The 20,686-nt window shown below is 43.0% G+C and overlaps 1 protein-coding gene across 2 annotated transcripts in view; it reads left to right on the top strand.

Moving 5' to 3' along the window:
• meltf (melanotransferrin) overlaps window positions 1–20,686 on the top strand; it is an 86,165-nt gene that overhangs the window by 52,084 nt on the left and 13,395 nt on the right. For both annotated transcript variants that reach the window (XM_063045537.1, XM_063045535.1), the window contains exons 11-12: window positions 740–934; window positions 10,425–10,581. In XM_063045537.1, coding sequence (XP_062901607.1) covers window positions 740–934; window positions 10,425–10,581 — 352 coding nt within the window. The remainder of the gene's footprint in view (window positions 1–739; window positions 935–10,424; window positions 10,582–20,686) is intronic.

The following is a 20,686-nucleotide window of genomic DNA, read 5'->3' as shown; positions in this document are numbered from 1 at the left end:
GCAGACAGCCACTGATTACAAACTGTTTCGTTTAGAATTTTATCCAATATTAAGGTAGTCCAGTTCAGGGCTGCAGTGAAACACTGCAATCGTTGTTTTGGCAAGTTCAAAGTCAAATTGTTGAGAGTTATAGAGGAGGATGCTGACTGAATATTAAGTGATGACAAATTGCTTCTGATTTGCAAAATGGAACTGGTGCCTTTAGGAAGAGGGTAAAAGAGAAAATAGCATTTCCATTTTCTGGCTTTCCACTGAAGTGTATTACCATACCTGCTGCCTGACCTGCTGAGTTCCTCCAGCATTTTGTGTGTTGCTGTAGATTTCCAGCACCTACAGTCTCTTTTGTGTCTCCATAACCAGTTTTCTTTTTTTTGGCCACTAATATCCTTTTTTTTTAACTTGGACATAGTAGTCAGTTGTGAGTAGCTAAAACATTATTCAAAAAGATGTTTTCCAAAAACCAGCTGTAGCAGTTCACAGGTGAGCAGAAATGGATTCCAAAAATTGGGATTTCCTGAATATAATATTATTTTCTTTTCTGGCGACCTTTTCAATTAAAACCAAACAGAAAAACATTATAGGAGACTGTCCAGTAAGCCTCCATTCTAAGAATACCCTCATTTACCTGCAGTATCTGTTGTATTTGTAAGTTGTGCAAAACTAGTGCTATACTAAGTTTAAAAAGATGCCGACAAAACAACTTTGGAAAATAAGTTTGAATGAAATCTTTGTGCATTAGGTGATAATGAAGGAGCATCATATTATGCCGTGGCAGTAGTAAAAAAGTCGAGTCATAACGCCTTCACCATCAATCAGTTGAAAGGAAAGAAGTCTTGTCACACTGGGCTGAACAGAACTGCTGGGTGGAACATACCCATTGGTACACTGATGGAGATGGGTGAAATCAAAGCTGACAAATGCAAGATTGCTAAAGGTGAGAAAGATCTTAAAGAGATTAAAATTAGTTTAATTTGTTACATGAACAATAAAATACGTTGTCTTGCATCTGAGGTTGTTCTGGGAGTAGCCGGTGGGTGTTGCCATGCTTCCACTGCTAACATAGCAACGTATTTACCCTAATATGGGAGGAAGGCACATGGTCACGGGGAGTGTGTACAAATTCCTTACAGACAGTGGCAGGAATGGAACCCAAATCGCTGATTACTGGCACTGCTAAACAATTGCACTAACCGCTAATGCTATCGTGCCACCTTTTTCTTCAGTGGTAAATATACTTGCCTTTCAGTACCCAGAAAAACACTTTGATTTATTGTTAACATTAAGTTTAAAAAGATGCCGACAAGACAACTTTGGAAAATAAGCTTGAATGAAATCTTTATGCATTAGGTGATAATGAAGGAACATCATATTATGCTGTGGCAGTAATAAAAAAGTTAACGTTCCTTCCTGCCTTTTGGAAATGAATACAATTCAAGTTTACTGTCATGTGCACAAGCAGAAGTACAATGAAAAATTTGCTTGCAGCAGTGTCAGCTGTGTAGGTACAGACAAGACAGAAAATAAATTTATACCATTTTGTGGAAAAAAAAGACAAAGGCAGAATTGAAAGCAAGTCCATGGCGACAAGAACCTGGTGATGCACTAATTAGAGAGGATTTGAAAATAAGCAAAACAACATTTATTTCAATCTACTGTGTCAGGCCTGAGTGTGAAAAGAATAAGTGGAAATTAAACTAGTTTGTTGCATGGTAGTTCACATTAGGTGAATGAAAGCAAACAGTAGGAATTTAAACTGGGTTTTTGAGATACTGGTGGACACCTCACTCATGCACCAGAGCCAATAGAGATCATAGAATGAAAGATGGCAAGACAAATGCCATTCAGCTCTCCATGCCTGTGCCAGTCCATTCAAAGAGCTGTTTAATTAGTCCCACTAGGCTCAGTATATTTTTCCTTGCAAGCAAAGAGGACAGAGGTGACAGTAAGTTTGAACAAGCCATTTTTTTAAAGACTATGATTGAAGTAATGAGTTGGAAATTGTTTGGCAATAAATCTATTCAAGCTTATATTAATATATAATGAAAGTTGTAAATTGATTTGTAACCTAAACTACAATGAGAGGAAATACAGCCTTTCTTATGATGAGCTGAAACAACCAGTGCCCGTTGGCCAGCTGACAACAAATCTCAGGCTGACTTTCACTGATTGGTCATTGTTCTTATCGATGTCTTGAATGTTCTTGGGTAAACCATTTAAATAGTTGCGCTTTGGGAATTTTGAGTCTTTGACAATTTTGTAGTTATGCGGTTTTACTAAATAAAGACTTAAGACGAGCTAACAAGCCTTTTTGGAAAGCAGTCATCAGTTCTCTCTTCAGTGTTTGCTACCACTGATTAAAACTGATTAAACACGATGCGAGTGACTTCATCATATCCAGTGCCGTCGATCACGCATGTGAAAAATTCAAGCTGGATAACGTGACTGAATCACAGTTCAAATGTCTGATTTTTATGTGCAGACTTCAGGCACACATGGCAATGCAGACGTTTCGCAAAAGGCTCCTGGCCAGACGGGAGCAAGACCCTGATATGACTGTACAAGCTGTCAGTCAAGAATGTCAGCATTTGATCAACCCAAAAGACAAATCTAACCTGGTCGAACAGAACCATATCAATGCAGTTTCCAATGGCCCAGATTTCATCACACATTAGGTCTCCAAATGGCCAAACACAGCCTGTTGGAACTGTGGTGTATGGCATTATGGAAGAAACTGCCAATACAAGAACAACAGGAATTCTGCAGATGCTGGAAATTCAAGCAACATACATCAAAGTTGCTGGTGAACGCAGCAGGCCAGGCAGCATCTCTAGGAAGAGGTGCAGTCGACGTTTCAGGCCGAGACCCTTCGTCAGGACTAACTGAAGGAAGAGTGAGTAAGGGATTTGAAAGCTGGAGGGGGAGGGGGAGATCCAAAATGATAGGAGAAGACAGGAGGGGGAGAGATAGAGCTGAGAGCTGGACAGGTGATAGGCAAAAGGGGATACGAGAGGATCATGGGACAGGAGGTCCGGGAAGAAAGACAAGGGGGGGGGTGACCCAGAGGATGGGCAAGAAGTATATTCAGAAGGACAGAGGGAGAAAAAGGAGAGTGAGAGAAAGAATGTGTGCATAAAAATGAGTAACAGATGGGGTACGAGGGGGAGGTGGGGCCTTAGCGGAAGTTAGAGAAGTCGATGTTCATGCCATCAGGTTGGAGGCTACCCAGACGGAATATAAGGTGGTGTTCCTCCAACCTGAGTGTGGCTTCATCTTTACAGTAGAGGAGGCCGTGGATAGACATGTCAGAATGGGAATGGGATGTGGAATTAAAATGTGTGGCCACTGGGATGACATGTCTATCCATGGCCTCCTCTACTGTAAAGATGAAGTCACACTCAGGTTGGAGGAACAACACCTTATATTCCGTCTGGGTAGCCTCCAACTTGATGGCATGAACATTGACTTCTCTAACTTCCGCTAAGGCCCCACCTCCCCCTCGTACCCCATCTGTTACTCATTTTTATGCACACATTCTTTCTCTCACTCTCCTTTTTCTCCCTCTGTCCTTCTGAATATACCTCTTGCCCATCCTCTGGGTCACCCCCCCCCCCTTGTCTTTCTTCCCGGACCTCCTGTCCCATGATCCTCTCGTATCCCCTTTTGCCTATCACCTGTCCAGCTCTCGGCTCTATCCCTCCCCCTCCTGTCTTCTCCTATCATTTTGGATCTCCCCCTCCCCCTCCAGCTTTCAAATCCCTTACTCACTCTTCCTTCAGTTAGTCCTGACGAAGGGTCTCGGCCTGAAATGTCGACTGCACCTCTTCCTATAGATGCTGCTTGGCCTGCTGCGTTCACCAGCAACTTTGATGTATGTTGCCAATACAAGAAACTCGTTTGCAGCAAATGCTAACACTGAGAGAGCCGCTCAGTGCCCTGCTCAACAAGGGTACCACAAGGAAATGGTCCGAACAATGCCAAGAGTCATTTCATCAGGTGAAGAATATTGTCATCCTACCTTCTCCTGATACAGTTCCACCCAGAGCCGCCAGGCATCACAACAGATGCATCCAATTATGGGGTGGGAGGTGCTATATTCTTGATCTTCTCTGATGTTTCCGAGAAAGCTGTCATGCATGCAGTCAGGTTACTGATTGCAGCAGAAAGAAGCTATGGAAAAGCTTTGGGAATCATCTTTGCTATGAAGAAATTCCACAAGATGCTTTATTGTGGACGCTTCACTGTCCTTAATGATCACGAGCCACTGTTGTCCATCTTTGGGTTTAAGAAAGGCATCCCAGTGTATATAGTAAACCATCTACAAAGGTGGGCAACAGTGTTATTAGCCTACAATTTTGAAATCAAGTACAGGTCAAACCAGAAACTTGGTCAGGCAGATGCCCTGTCCAGACTTCTGAATCAGCGAGTTACTGAAAATGAAGATGCAGTCGTGGCTGAAATTTCAATTGATTGCAAAGTCCATAGGGTTGTATCAAATGCTGCTGAGATGTTCAGGTCACGGTCAACAAGATCAGAGCAGAAATGGCTGCAGATCCCCTTCTTCAGCGTATCTCCATCATTGATTGATGGCCAGTAAATGTTGGAGAAGATTTTGTACACTTTTACCGATGTCAAACATCACTTTGAACTGTGGACTCCTGCCTAGTATTTGGAGACAGAATATTGATTCCACAAGCACTTTGACCAAAAGTACTGAAACAATTCCACCATGGTCATCCAGGCATCAATTGAATGAAAGCCCTGGCTAGACGGTTTGTGTAATGGCTGGGCATTGATGAAGATTTCACATCCGTATGCAAGCAGTGTACTCAGTACTCTGTGGCAGCAAAGAATCCAAGTAAAGCCAATCTACAACCATGGTCTTAGCTACCAGACCTTGGACTTGAGAACACATTGACTTTGCTGGCCTAATTAATAGCTGTACTTCACTTATGCTAGTTGACACTAATTCCAAATGACCAGAAGTATTATCTAGAAGTCAACAACGACAGAGACTACCATTCACAGCTGCTACAGATCTTCAACCACTTTGGAATTCCAGAAATAGTTAGTCATGGAGTCATAGGAAAGTACAGCTCAGAAACAGGTCCTTCAGCCCATCTAGTCTGTGCCAAACCATTTAAATTGCTGCCTTCCATCGACCTACACCAGAACCATAGCCTTCCATACTCCTACCATCCAAACTATCCAAACTGCTCTTAAACATTGAATTCAAGCTCACACACACCACTTGCACTGGCAGGTCATTCCACACTCTCACAACCCTCTGAATGAAGAAGTTTCCCCTCATGTTCCCCTTAAACTTTTCACCTTTCATCCTTAATGCATTGTCTCTGATTGAGGTCCTATTTAACCTCCATGGAAAAAGCCTGCTTGCATTTACTCTATCAAATCTCCTCTCTAATTTTCTACATTCTAAGAAATATAGTCCTAAACTATTTAATCTTTCCTTATAACTTAGGTCCTCTAGACCCAGTAATATCCTAGTAAAATTTCTCTGTACTCTTTCAACCTTATTTACATCTTTCCTGTGGATAGGTGACCAAAACTGCACACAACATTCCATATTAGGCCTCACCAATGCCTTATACAACTTCAACGTAACATCCCATCTCCTGTACTCAATACTTTGATTTATGACGGCCAATGTGCCAAAAGCTTTCTTTACGATCCTATCTACTTGTGACGACAATTTCAACCAAACCTACATTCCCAGATCCCCTTTTACTACCACATTCCTCAGTGCCCCACGGTGCACTGTGTAAGACCTGTCCTGGTTGGTCCTACTGAAGTGCAACACCTTGTACTTGACTGCATTAAATTCCATCTGCCACTTTCCCAGCTGATCCAGGTCCCATTGCAAGTCATGGTAGCCTTCCTCACTGTCCACTACATCCTCTATTTTGGAGTCATCTGCAAATGTGCTGATCCAGCTAACCACATTATCATCCAGATTGTTGATATAGACAGCAAACAACAGATCCAGAACTGATTTCTGCAGTACCCCACTAGTCACAGGCCTCCAGTCAGAGAGGCAACCATCTGCTACCACTCTCTGACTTCTCCCACAAAACCAATGTCCAAAACAATTTATTATCCTGAATGCCAAGTGACTGAACCTTTTTAACCAACCTCCCATGTGAGACTTTGTCAAGTGTCTTGCTAAAGTCCATGTAGACAACATCCACTGCCTTGTCTTCATCCATTTTCCGCTACTTTCCTCCCTCTTTAAAAACTCTAAGGTTGGTTAGACATGACCTACTAACACGGAGCCATGCTGGCTATCCTTAACCAGTCTATGTTTACCCAAATACTTGTACATCTGGTCCCTCGGAATACCTTCCAATAACTTTCCCACTAATATGTCAGATGCAACTGTCACTAATGGCTAAAATATCATAATTCCAGGTGCTGATCCATGCCCTGAGCTCATCTGTCTTTTCTATGATACTTCTTGCATCGAAATATATGCAGCTCAGAACATTAGTTGCACCATGCTCAACCTTTTGATTCCTGACTTTGTCTGAGGTCTTAACAACATCTGTCTTCATAACCTCTCCACTAACTGTTCTGGAACTCTGGGTCCCTTCCCTCTGCAACTCTAGTTTACACCCACTGTGCAGCACTAGCAAACCTTCCCACTGGTATATTAGTATCCTTCCAGTTCAGGAGCAAACCGTCTCTTCTGTGCCCGTTGTACCTTCCCTAGAAGAGAGCCCAATGATCCAAAAATCTTATGCCCTCCCTCCTACACCAACTCCCTAGCCACATGTTAAACTGTATAACCTTCCTAGTTCTGAGTTCACTGGCATGTGGCACAAGTAGCAATCCTGAGATCACAAAGCTGGAGGTCCTGCCCTTTAACTTAGCACCTAACTCCTTGAATTCACTTTGCAGCACCTCGTCACTCTTCCTACCCATGGGACCTTCATGGACCATGACTTCTGACTGTTCACCCTCCCACTTAAGAATGCTGAGGACTCGACCTGAGATGTCCCGGACCCTGGCACCCAGGAGGCAACATACCATCCGGGAATCTCGATCTTGTCCATAGAACCTCCTGTCCATTTCCCAACTAACGAATCCTCTATCACCGCTGTGCATCTCTTCTCCCCTCTTTCCTTCTGAGTTGTAGAGCCACATTCACTGCCAGAGTCGTGATCGCTGTGACTTTCCCCCACCAGGTCACCCTCCCCAACAGTATCCAAGGTGGTATAGCTGTTTGAGGGGGATGTCCACATGGGTACTCTGCAATAGCTGTTTACCCCTTTCCACTTCTGGAGTGTCACACAGTTCCCTGTGTCCTGCACCTTGGGTGTAACTATCTCTCTACATGTCCTAACTATCACCTCTCAGTTTCCAAATGATCCAGAGTTCATCTAGTTCCAGCTCCAACTCCTTAATGTGTAGTGTTAGAAGGTGCAGCTGGATACACTCCTTGCAGGTGTGGTTATCAGAGACACGGGAGGTCCCCCTGCCTTCCCACATCCCACAAGAGGAACAGTCCACTACCCTGCCTGGCATCCCTACTGTTCTATGTGAGCAAATATAAAGAAGGAAGAACAATAAAATGTTGGGGGAACCCTACCCACAGCTTTTCTTGCCTTCTCTTACGGAAGCCTCGAAGAGCTTACTTTAATTTGGTCTTGCCAATCAATCCTGAATGCAGATTTGGCGCTGCTCAAAGCTCCAAATCATGGCAAGTTGCTGCTTTTTCTGACAATGGCACCCTATTCAGTGCGCAGCGGTTTGCTGCATTCTGCTAAAACAGTGGAATTATCCACTTCCGCTCACCCCTATATCATCCACAGTCCAACGGCCAAGCAGAGAGGTTTGTGGGTAACTTCAAGAGGGGAAGGAGCATAGGCTGAGGCTCTCTGACATCGAATTATGCCGCGTCCAGGCCTTGAGGAGAAGCTTCCAGCTGAAGCACTTTTGGGAAGAAAACCGCGCACAGTTTTGGATGCAATGGTGCCACAGTGACCAACATCTGAGACAGTAGATGCTCAAGTGTACAAAGGCAGCCACACAGACCTCGGCTAATGGGTGAATTTTGTTCAAGCCCAGAGCTGTAGTGTGGGCCAGACAGTATCGCAATGGGCAGGGCCCTTGGGTATCAGTTCAGATTGACGAATGAATGGGGAAAATGCTCTATATGCGGTTATCATAGACAGACATCACTGCTTGCACGTCAACTAGTACTCGGACAGATCATCAAACACCCATCTCCTGCTTGAAGGGTTCGATTTACCCCGACTGAACCAACCTCTAACTCCAGCACAGCCTCAAGCAACATCATGACAGCCTGCAACCACTAAGAAGAAGTGATAGCCACTGTAAGCCAGTTACTGCAATCTAAATCAACCCTCGGCTCAAATCCTACAGGTAATCATCTCCAAGAAGGAGGTATTAGGTGAGCTGGAACAGCCAATGCCTATTGGTCAGCTGACAGCCAATCCCAGGCTGGCTTTCACTGATTGGCGGTTGTTCCTATCAATGTCTGGAATGTTCTTGGGTAAACTATTTAAATAGTTGCACTTTCGGATGTACTGTTAAGTTTTGAGTTTTTGAGATTTTTGTAGTTGTGTGGCTTTATGAATAAAGGGCTTCTTTTCAGTTCCGCCTTTGTTCTATCTGTTGGTTTCAGGTCTCATCAGTAGTTGTAGGCAAGCAATCGCAACAACCTGGAATTATTTATTCTGGAAAGTGGAGTCTCAATGAGAATAAATAAATTTAATCTTGGTAATGTGCATCATATTGTTGCATCTCCAGATACAGACAATACAAGTTCAATATTTATTTTAATTCTTTCACTATTCCTTTGTTAATGACCCTTTACAATTGCTGCTTGCAGCTGATAGACAGATTGTGTCACACAGCAGTGAGACAGTCTTCTGTGTCATTTGGAGAAATAACCCAAGGATGCATTACCGTAGTGACCAGTTACTGGGAATGACGGGAATGGTCTCAGATTTCTAGCAAATGCGGACAACATCATGAACATAAACAGAAAATAGAAGTAAAAAATATTGTTTAAATCTTCCTGATTTGCAACCAGGAATGTAGTTGTTATATTTCATGCTGGTATGACTCAATACTAAAGGTTCAAAGGTTCATTTATTATCAAAGTATATATGCAGTAAACAACTCTGAGATTTGTCTTCTCCAGAAAGCCATGAAACAAATAAAACTATAGAAGTCTTTTAAAGAAAAACATCAACCCCCCACCCTGCACAGAAAGGAATGGCAACATGATTATCACCCCCCAAACACCCCTCCCCCCACACAAAAATCTAACAAAATGCACCCAGTGGCAACAGGAACAGCAACTCCCAAACTCCCTCCCCAGCACAAAAAAACTAAACTAACAGACTTGGCGCACAGCAACAAGAAAGAACAGGCAAAAACACAGACTGGTCCACATTTCATAGTCCAATCCATAAACACAGAACCTCGGTCACATCCTCTGACGGCATTACTTAAAAGTTTAATGGTCAACCCCTTAGTACTGAATTGTTCTTTCTTTCCATGTATTTTAAAATTGATCTATTAAACCACATTAAAAGCATTGCATCGTGAATTGGGAGCTGGGTATACCATGAATGCTTCATAGACAAATCTTCCCTTATTTGGAGCAACACTCATAACACGCTGGAGGAACTCAGCAGGTCGGACAGCATCCGTGGAAATGATCAGTCAACGTTTCGGGCAGGAACCCTTCGTCAGGACCCCTTCGTCCTGATGAAGGGTTCCGGCCCGAAACATTGACCGATCTTTTCCACAGATGCTGCCCGACCTGCTGAGTTCCTCAGCGTGTTGTGAGTGTTGCTTTGACCCCAGCATCTGCAGATTATTTTGTGTTTATGATTCCCTTATTTGGAAATGGGTGGATCCCAGAACTCATCAATCTAAAGGACAGGCTTCCCAACATGCATATCATTACTTGCCATTAGTGTATCTTTAATATTTGCTGTAAAGGCTAGATCATTACTTGCCATTAGTGTATCTTTAATATTTGCTGTAAAGGTTAGGTCATAAAAAACAGAGATTAGAAATTAGTTTACTACATAGCCCTCGAGCCTAATCAGGTATCCAGTAAACTCATAGCTGATCTGATTTTGATCTCAGCTTTTCTTTCACCAAAATCCTTTACTCCTCTCTAGATGAATATCTCAACTTTATTCAGCAATTAAGCCTCCACATCTCTGAGGTTAGAGAGTAAAATGATTCTTGACCCTGTGAGAGGAAATTCCTCCATCTCCATCTTAAAGGGGCCACTCCTTTTATTGAAGAAATGTCTACTCATTTTAGATGTAGATTTAATCTGCTCAATTGTTCCTGATAAGACTTGGGCTACTGTAACAGATTTGGAGATGCATAACAATTTAATTGACTCTCCTGTACAGCCGTCAGTGAGTTCTTTTCGGCAAGCTGTGTGCCGGGTGCAGGTCAGAAGGGCTATCCGTCAAAACTTTGTGAACTGTGCATCGGGAATGAGAATGGGCAATCAAAGTGTGCCTTCACAGCAGAGGAACGATACAGTGGTTATACTGGAGCATTCAGGTAATCTTATAGACTACAGTATGTTATGTTTTTATTATGGGTGGTAAACTGAAAGTGGACCATTGGCATACCAATTCTTGGAGCTGCACCCCCAACTCAATGTAATACACAATTTCAACATAAAGATGAATTTACTGCCTACTAAGGAAACCACCTGACTTCATAGAACACAGAACAGTACAGCACAGGAACAGACCATCTGGCCCACATCTTGTGCCGAACTAGCAAATCAAAAACACTCAAACACTGATCCCTCCTACCTACAACACACATCAAAGTCGCTGGTGAACGCAGCAGGCCAGGCAGCATCTCTAGGAAGAGATACAGTCGACGTTTCAGGCCGAGACCCTTCGTTAGTCCTGACGAAGGGTCTCAGCCTGAAACGTCGACTGTACCTCTTCCTAGAGATGCTGCCTGGCCTGCTGTGTTCACCAGCAACTTTGATGCGTGTTGCTTGAATTTCCAGCATCTGCAGAATTCCTGTTGTTTCCCTCCTACCTATGCCATGTCCATATTCCTCCATCTTATTTACATCCATGTGCTTATCCAACATGTTAAAGGCTTCCAGTGTGTTTGCCTCTGCCATTATACCAGGCAGCGCATTCCAGGCATCTACAACTCTGAGTAAAAAAAACTTTCAATGCATGCCTTCTAATATTAGACATTTCAACCCTGGGAAACAGATACTCTCTGCATACCTATGCCTCTCATAATCTTGTAAACTCCTATCAGATCTCCCCTCAGCCTCCGGTGCTCCAGAGAAAACAACACAAGCTTATCCAGCCTCTCGTGATAGCACATGCCCTTGAAGCCAGGCAGCATCCTGGCAAACTTCTTCTGCACCCTCTCCAAAGCCTCAGCGTCGTTCCTATAGTGGGGTGGCCAGAACTGCATGCAATATTCCAGATGTGGTCTAACCAGAGTTTTATAAAATTGCAACATAACCTCTTGACATTTGCACTCAGTGCCTCGACTAATGGAAGCAAGCATTCTATAAGCTTTTTTGGCCACCTTATTGACCTGTGTAGCCACTTCCATTAAGCTATGAACTTGGATCCCAAAACCTTTCGGCTTAACAACACTGTTAAATGTACTATCTCCTTGCATTTGCCCTACCAAGCTGCAACAACTCACATTTACCCTGGTTAAACTCCTCCTGCCATTTCTCTGCCCATACCTGCAACTGATCTATATCATGCTGTATTCTTTGCCAGTCTTTTACACTATCCACAACTCCACCAATCTTGGTATCATCCGCAGACTTACTAACCCAACCAAGTACGTTTTCATCCAGGTCATTTATGTACATTACAAACCACAGAGATCCCAGTAACAGATCCCTGTGGAACTCTAGTAATGACAGATCTCCAGCTCACATTTTTCAACCGCTACCCTCTGTCTACTATGTGCGAGCCAGTTCCGAATCCAAATAACCAATCCCATGAGGGATTTTGTCAAACACTTTACTAAAATCCATGTAGGCAACATCCACTGCCCTACCCTCATCAATCTCTCTTGTCACCTTGTCAAAAAAACTTGATCAAGTTGATAAGGCATGACTTGCCATGTAGAAAGCCATGTTGGCTTTCCGTAATTACGCCATGGATTTCTAAATGCTCATTTATGCCATCCCTAAGAATTTTCTCCAGCGATTTCCCTCACCAGTCTATAGTTTATTTATTTAGTCATACAGCACAGCATCGGCCCTTCGAGTCACAACACCCCAGTAACCCCGTAACCCCGATTTACCCTAACTTCAGAGCGGAACAATTTATAATGAACAGTGAGCCTATCCAGAATGTCTTTGGACAATGAGAGGGAACTAGTGCACTCGGGGAAACCCCACACATTCCATGGGGAGGACGTACAGAGGCTCCTTACAGAATGGTGCCTGAAACGAACTTGGAATGCTGGAACACCCCACGCTAACCGCTACACTACTGTGGCGCCCAGTTCTGATTTCAGTTTCGCTGAAGTCAATGCAATTGACAATGAGTGACTGTGGAATGAGGGGTGAACTGTAAAGGTAAGTTTTATGTCCACCCAGGTGGTAACTAGTAATTCTAAATTCCAAAAAGAAATTCTTTCAATCCGTGCCTCTCTCATGCACCGAGTGAACTGCAGATTGTCAGAGGCAGTGCTCTATAAGAAAATCTTTAACTGCAGTTAACGGTGGAATGTAGAACCCAACAAAATGGGGCAATTAGGATGGAAATAGATCATAAAATATTTCTCCACTGCAGAACTAAGCTACAAGTTCCTTACCCAGCATTTTTTTTTGTTGTTGAGAGCATTGCTGCATTTGAACTTTGTTATCATTAGCACAGCACCAATAACCTTGCCTCGTTCTCACCTTAATGAGAACTGGAGTGTCTTTTGTAGTCGAGCTTTAGATCAGGATAGATTATTATTGCTAGAGTCTTCATTGTGATAACAAAAATAAAACTAGTAAGATCGATAGAATACAGAACATTACACCCAATACAGTCCCTTCGGCCCGCGATGTTGTGCCGACTGTTTAACCCACTTTAAGATCAATCTAACCCTTCCCTCGTACGTAACCCTCCATGTTTCTATCATCCACGCACCAATCTAAGAGTTTCGTAATTGTCCCTTGTGTATCTGGTTCTACCACCACCCCTGGCAAGGTGTGAGGATGAACAGATTACCAGGAAATAATGTGAGCAATGGGGTCGATGAGATTTTTTTATAAGAGCCAACTTGATGGGTCAAATGACAAAGTCCGATTGAAAAGCAGTATTTTAAGGGAGTGAGCAAAGGTGAATATACTGACGTGCACAAAAGTACTTATTTTATTCTGGTTCATTAGTCATAGTATTTTTGGATTGTATGTTGGGAGAAGGGAATATGGAAAGCAACTTATTCAAAAATGTGGGCAAATCAAAGTCATTTCTGTGACCTTCAATACAAGGTTGATAGGGAGTAATTCTCTACCTGTGGAATGACTTGGCTCAGGTGGAAGTTCAATTATAGAGAAATTATGGTATGTGACTATTTTACTGATTTGACTGCATAATGGTTTACAGCTTTAGATGGGTAGCAAATGAGAGAGACATCTTAATGATTTAGCAGTAATTCTTTACAAACTAACGTAGACATTTAACTTCAGTTAGTAAAGGTAAATTTAATTGCAATTGGAACACTAGATGTGAGAGGTAAAGAATTTACAGTTGTACCAGACAACTACCGGTACTTTACCCTATAGATAAGCTGATAAAGTTGGGTGTGTCAGCATATGAGGTTATAAAATTTGCTTGTTAAAACAATTAGATCTTAGCATTTGCACAATTTAAAGTATGTAAGGTGTAAGACATTGCTAAGTGATTAAATGGACTGGGGAAGCAGAAGTATTATAATTTACATGTAAAGAGTAGAGGTGAGGTCAAGATGCTCACAAATTTATGATTAAATTAGCGTATTAATTTATAACTAAAGCTTAGATTCTTGAGAGTGACACCTTAATTTGCTACTGATAGAAAGTCTAATAAATTCAAAGTGTAAATGTTCTGTTGGACTAAGATGAGATCAACTGGAAGAGGTAATTTACATATAATCAGCTATACTAATCAATACAATTAAGTGTCCCATTTTTATATTTTGTGAAGGCATTAAACATGGCAAATGAAACTGAAGTGAAATGTTTAGTCATAGTCATAATTTATTGATCCCGGGGGAAATTGGTTTTCGTTACAGTTGCACCATAAATAATAAATAATAATAAAACCATAAATAGTTAAATAGCAATATGTAAATTCTGCCAGGAAATAAGTCCAGGACCAGCCTATTGGCTCAGGGTGCCTGACCCTCCAAGGGAGGAGTTGTAAAGTTTGATGGCCACAGGCAGGAATGACTTCCTATGACGCTCTGTGTTGCATCTCGGTGGAATGAGTCTCTGGCTGAATATACTCCTGTGCCCACCCAGTACATTATGTAGTGGATGGGAGACATTGTCCAAGATGGCATGCAACTTAGACAGCATCCTCTTTTCAGACACCACCATCAGAGAGTCCAGTTCCATCCCCACAACATCACTGGCCTTACGAATGAGTTTGTTGATTCTGTTGGTGTCTGCCACCCTCAGCCTGCTGCCCCAGCACACAACAGCAAACATAATTGCACTGGCCACCAGAGACTCGTAGAAAATCCTCAGCATCGGCCGGCAGATGTTGAAGTACCTCAGTCTAAGCTGAGAGCATAGAATTGGAAAGTTGTTACACTCTGTACTGCAAAAGAGCCTCGACATTTTGTAACCTCATAGCAAAGCACATTTATGCACCAGCAACTTCTCCCTTGTTTTGGTCACTTTTATATGGATCTTTCAGAATACAAAGAGTAGATGTAATTCAACTTGGAAAAAAATAGTTCCAAAGGGAGGATCCACTAGCTGTATTTAAATACATATCAACTATAGTATTAAACAGAGCCACGTGTTTGAAAAAATATATAAAGAAGATGCAAGATTCAAAGCACATTTATTATCAAAGATTGTATAAATTATATACCTTGAGATTTGTTTGCTTACAGGCAGCCACAAAGCAAGAAACCTGAATAACCCAATTAAAAAAAAGACGATAACTATAGTGCTGAGAAAGAGGTAATACATACACACACACACACACACACACATATACACACACACACACACACACACACACACACACACACACACCACCCTCCCTGAAGCAGCCAAGTATGCTCAAACTTCAATCTCAGTTCATCATGTTAGCAGGGCAAAAATGCCTCAAGACCATAAGATATGGGACCAGAATTAGGCCATTTGGCCCATCGAGTCTGCTCTGCCATTTCATCATGGCTGATCCATGTTTCCTCTCAGCCCCAATCTCCTGCCTTCTCCCCATATCCCTTCATGCCCTGACCAATCAAGAATCTATCCAACTCTGTCTTAAAAAAATATATTTTATATATATAAAATTAAAAAAAAAAGACCTGGCCTCCACAGCTGCCTGTGGCAACAGATTCACCCCTCTCTGGCTAGAGGAGTTCCTCCTCATCTCTGTTCTAAATGGACGTCCATCTATTCTGAGGTCGTATTATCTGGTCTGAGACTCTCCCACCATAGGAAGCATCCTCTCCACATCCACTCCATCAAGGCCTTTCACCATTTGATGGCCATCAAACGTTCTTCATGTGACAAGCCATTCAATCCTGGAATCATCTTTGTGAATCTCCTTTGAACCCTCTCCAGTTTCAGCACATCCTTTCTATGATATGGGGCCAAAACCTGCTCACAATACTCCAAGTGAAGCCTCACCAGTGCTTTATAAAGTCTCAATATTACATCCTTGCTTTTATATTGTAGTCCTCTTGAAATGAATGCTAACATTGCATTTGCCTTCCTTACCATAGACACAACCTGCAAATTAACCTTTCGGGAATCCTGTACAGGGCTCCCAAGTTCCTTTACATCTCAGTTTTTCATATTTTCTCTCCATTTAGAAAATAGTCAATCCTTTCATTTCTTCTACCAAAATACATTTCTTCCTGACACTGTATTCCATCTGCCATTTCTTTGTCCATTGCCCTAATCTGGCTAAATCCTTCTGTAGCCTCTCTACTTCCTCAAAACTACCTGCCCCTCCAGCTGTCTTCATATCATCTGCAAACTTTGCAACATATCGGTCCCAACTCAGACCCCTGTGTAGATTCCTAACTTTGTCTAAGGTCCTACCAACATCTGGCTCTCCAACTCTCCACTAACTGCTCTGGCACTCTGGTTCCCATCGCCCTGCAACTCTGGTTTAGACCCCACCGTGCAGTCTAGATAGTTGTGAGAATTCGTGGGTTTGTAATAGACATCAGTGGATAAACCGTCTCTGGAGATGGAGACAGTGAGATCGAGAAAGGGAAGGGAAGGGAGCTGTCAGAAATGGACCAGGTGACTTTGAGGGCCGGGTGGAAGTTGGAGTCAAAGTGGGACTTTGTCCCACTCTACTACTTGTAAAAACGCCATCCCCTTTTCTCAATTCCTCTGTCTCGGCCACATCTGCTCTCAGGATGAGGTTTTTCATTCTAGAATGAAGGAGCTGTCCTCCTTTTTCAAAGGAAGGGGTTTCCCTTCCTCCACTATCAACACTGTCCTCAGCCGCATCTCTTCCATTTCACACGCATCAGCTCTTACCCCATACTCCTGCCACCCTACCAGAGATAGGGTTCCTCTTGTCCTCACCTACCTCCCCACCAGCCTCCGCGTCCAGCACATAATTCTCCGAAACTTCTGCCACTTCCAACGGGATCCCACAACCAAGCGCACCTTACCCTCCCCACCACTTTCTGCTTCCTACAGGGATCGCTCCCTACTCGACTCCCTTGTCCATCCCCACTGGTCTCCCTCCTGGCACTTATCTTTTCAAGTGGAACAAGTGCTACACCTGCCCCTACACCTCCTCCCTCACTACCATCCAGGGTCTTAAACAGTCCTTCCAGGTGAGGCATCACATCATCTGTGAGACTATTGAGGGTATTTACTTGCTATGTTCGGTGCTCCCGGTGTGGCCTCCTGTGCATCGGTGAGATCCAATGTGTATTGGGAGACTGCTTCGCCACCAGAGCAACAAGAGGGTTCTCCTAGTGGCCACCCATCTTACTTCCACTTCCCATTCCCATTCCAATATGTCCACCCATGGCCTCCTCCACTGTCGTGATGAGGTCACACTTAGGTTGGAGGAACAACACCTTAGATTCTGTTTGGGCAGCCTCCAACCTGATGCATGAGCATTGATTTCTCAAACTTCCAGTAATGCATCCTCACCCGCCCCCCCATCTTCTTCTCCATTTCCCGTCCCCTTTTCCCTCTCTCACCTCATCTCACCAATGAACTTCCCAGCTCTTTCCTTCATCCCTCCCGCTTCAGGTTTCACCTATCACCTGGTGGTTCTCTTCCCTCCCCCACCTTTTAAATCTACTCCTCAGTGTTTTTTTCTCCAGTCCTGCCAAAGGGTCTCGGCCCAAAACGTCGACTGTACTTTTTTCTTTCCCATAGATGCTGCCTGGCCTGCTGAGTTCCTCCAGCATTTTGTGTGTGTTGCTTGGATTTCCAGCATCTGCAGATTTTCTCTTGACAATCACAGGAGAAGTTCACAGGTGCCGCAGAGAGAGGAATGAACATTGCACGAGAGCAAGCAAAATCAGCCCGACCCTCGTTCCCAGTCCCAAAACTTGGGCTTTCCGGTCTACCTGGATCAGCGTTTAAATTGTCCAAGCACCGGGTAGTGCCTCGATCTCGAACCCAGTGCAGCGACACACTTGGGGTGCACAGCGCGAAGCTGTTCTCGATTGCACTGAATCGGTTGGCGGTTGGAACAATGCAGCCTTGCACCCGGCTCAGGTGGACGGGAATCGAAACCCTTATGCTTCAACTCCTCCCCAAACCATTCACTCCAACAGTGACAGCAACACCAATTCCATCTTGAGAACGTTGCACTTGGCTTTGCAATACCCCAGCATGGCTCATGCTTTGAATCAGCTTCAACTCTGCTTGCTTCTTCCTTGTTTGCGGTGATCGTTGACCACAATTTACTTCAGAAAAGGTGTTACTTGTAATGTTTTTAGTCGTGTTTCTTGCCTTCTGAGCCACCAGTAAGCTGTTTCACAACTTCTGAACCGCCATCATAAACTGGAAAAAGACAGTTAATAATGACTAAAAACTCAAGGTAAAAGTGAGAAATGTAAAAACAGAAACTATTAGTTTCCAAATCTAGTTAAAAAAAGTTCATAAAGTGAGCATTGGGCCCATTGAAAATCCTGAGGAATAATGGAAAGAAAAGAGATGGCAAATAAACTGAATACATATTTACATCAGTTTCTAGTGAAAGATATGGGAAACAGCTGTAAATCAGAAATTCAGGGAGGTACTTCGGAGAGTTACCATCATCACGGAAATGGAGCTCAGCAAACTCTCAGACCTGCAAATAGTCATAATGGAGCTCATCCTAGGGACGTGAAAGAAATGGGAAGAGAAAATAGATGATAACTTGGCTTCAATTTTCCTACATTTACGAACAGTACCATTAGATTGGAAAATAGCAAATATAGCTCCTTCATTCTGAAAGGGAGGAAGACAGAAAATAGGAAATTATGGCTACTTATCTTAATGTCTGTCATGGGGAAAATAATTTTTTTATTAAAGACATATAGTAAGGTGCTTAGGAATGTTTGAGGTAATCAAGCAAAATCAACATGAAAAGTAAGTTGTGTTTGACCAATTTATGGGAAAAAGACCACATACGTGGAAAAAGGGGAACCAATGTATGGATGTCTGGAAGCCATTTGTTATTGTGGAAAATGAAAGCTTGCTGTGTCAGAGGTAACATGCCAGTGTGAAAAAAGAGAACAACCTAAGCAGAAAATGGAGATTGGTTTTTCATTGGCAAGATCAAATGAGAGAAGTGGGTCTCAAACTGTTATAATTTATATAAATGTTTCAGACGAATGGATTGAAAATATTGGTTATTTTACTGATGACATAAGTACAGGAATTAAGCTGTGAAGAAGATATAAGGAGGCTGCAAAATGATCAGTAAAGCACTGGCTAATGTTAAATACTATCTAGAGTATTTTCATAATTCCAATTTGACAATATCTAAAAATGTATACTATCTAAATGTGAGATTGCTGACCTCTGAGGTACACAGGGGCTTAGGTATCCTAGTACATGAGTTAGAGAAGACTAGAATGTCACGGCAGAAGTAATTGTAGAAACTAGTGGAATATTATTATTTTTTGTGAAGTTAATTGTAATTCAGGGATAGAGAGGTTCTTACTAGGTCTTCAGTTATTACTGGGCATTCCCTCAGTACTAATGAACAAACTCCAAAACCTGGACCTCTGTACCTCCCTCTGTAACTGGGTTCTTGACTTCGTCATCAGTAGACCACCATCAGTGTGGATCTGAAAAAGCATCTCGCTGACAATCAACCAGGCGCACCTCGAGGATGCAAGCTTAGTCTACTGCTCCACCCTCTCTATGACTGTGTGGCTAGGCACAGTTCAAACGCCATCCATGATTTTGCCAATGACACAACTATTCTTGGTAGAATTTCAGATGGCACTGAGGAGGTGTACAGAAGTGAGATAGATCAGCTGGTTTTGTGGCATCGCAGTAATGACCTCGCACTCAACATCAGTACGACCAAGGATATCAGGAAGATGAAGTGAGGGGAATACATGCCAGTCCTCTTCGAGAGATCTACAGTGGAAAGAGTGAGCAGTTTCAAGTTCCTGGGTGTTAACACATCTGAAGATCTATCCTGGGCCCAACATACTGATGCAATTACAAAGAAGGCACAACAGTGGCTATATTTCATTTGAAGTTCGAGGAGGTTTGGTTGTCAACAAAGACTCCAGCAGATTTTTATTATTTTACATTATTTTTATGTTTTCTTGTGTGTCATTCTGGATATCATGTGCCAGGACCATTTGTGATGGCCACCTTGTGTTCAGAGGGAAGGTTGTGTTTATTCCAGAGACCAGCTGATTGAGCTATGCAAACCATTGCTAATGCTCGGAGGGTTGCCCGAGATCCCGCAGGAGCTTGGGAGGTGATGCCAAGGCTGCAGGGCCAGGGTGAAGGTTAAGGCTAAGAGGAGGAAATATAAACCTTCTATCCCCACGATCATCGTGGGAAACTTGAGGTCCTTGGGAAATAAAATGGACGAGCTTGGTGCACTGTTTAAGACCCAGAGGAAATACCAAGAGTGCAGTGTTTTGTGCTTAACTGAGACCTGGCTACACACGCATCTCCTGGACCATAGTGCTACCACACGTGGCTTCAAGACCATCCAAGCGGACAGATTGCAGTGCTTGTGAATGAAAGGTGATGTAATCCTGGATATGTTACTGTAAAGGAACATTTATGTCGCCTGCACATCAAGCTGTTAGCTGTTGGGATGCAACCATATTCTGTGAGAACACCATCTTGCCAGCCAGGACGGTACACTCCTTCCCCAACAGCAAGCCCTGGATCACCAGTGACTTGAAAGAACTTTTGAGTATGAAGAAGAAAGTCTTCAGGTCTGGAGGTAGACAAGTACTGAAGCGAGTACAGAGTGAACTGAGGGTAAAGCTG

Source organism: Mobula hypostoma, chromosome 4 (genome assembly GCF_963921235.1).
Source record: "Mobula hypostoma chromosome 4, sMobHyp1.1, whole genome shotgun sequence".
Lineage (NCBI taxonomy): Eukaryota > Metazoa > Chordata > Chondrichthyes > Myliobatiformes > Myliobatidae > Mobula > Mobula hypostoma.
Note: the sequence above shows the minus strand (reverse complement) of the source record. Positions and strands in the feature narration are given on the sequence as shown.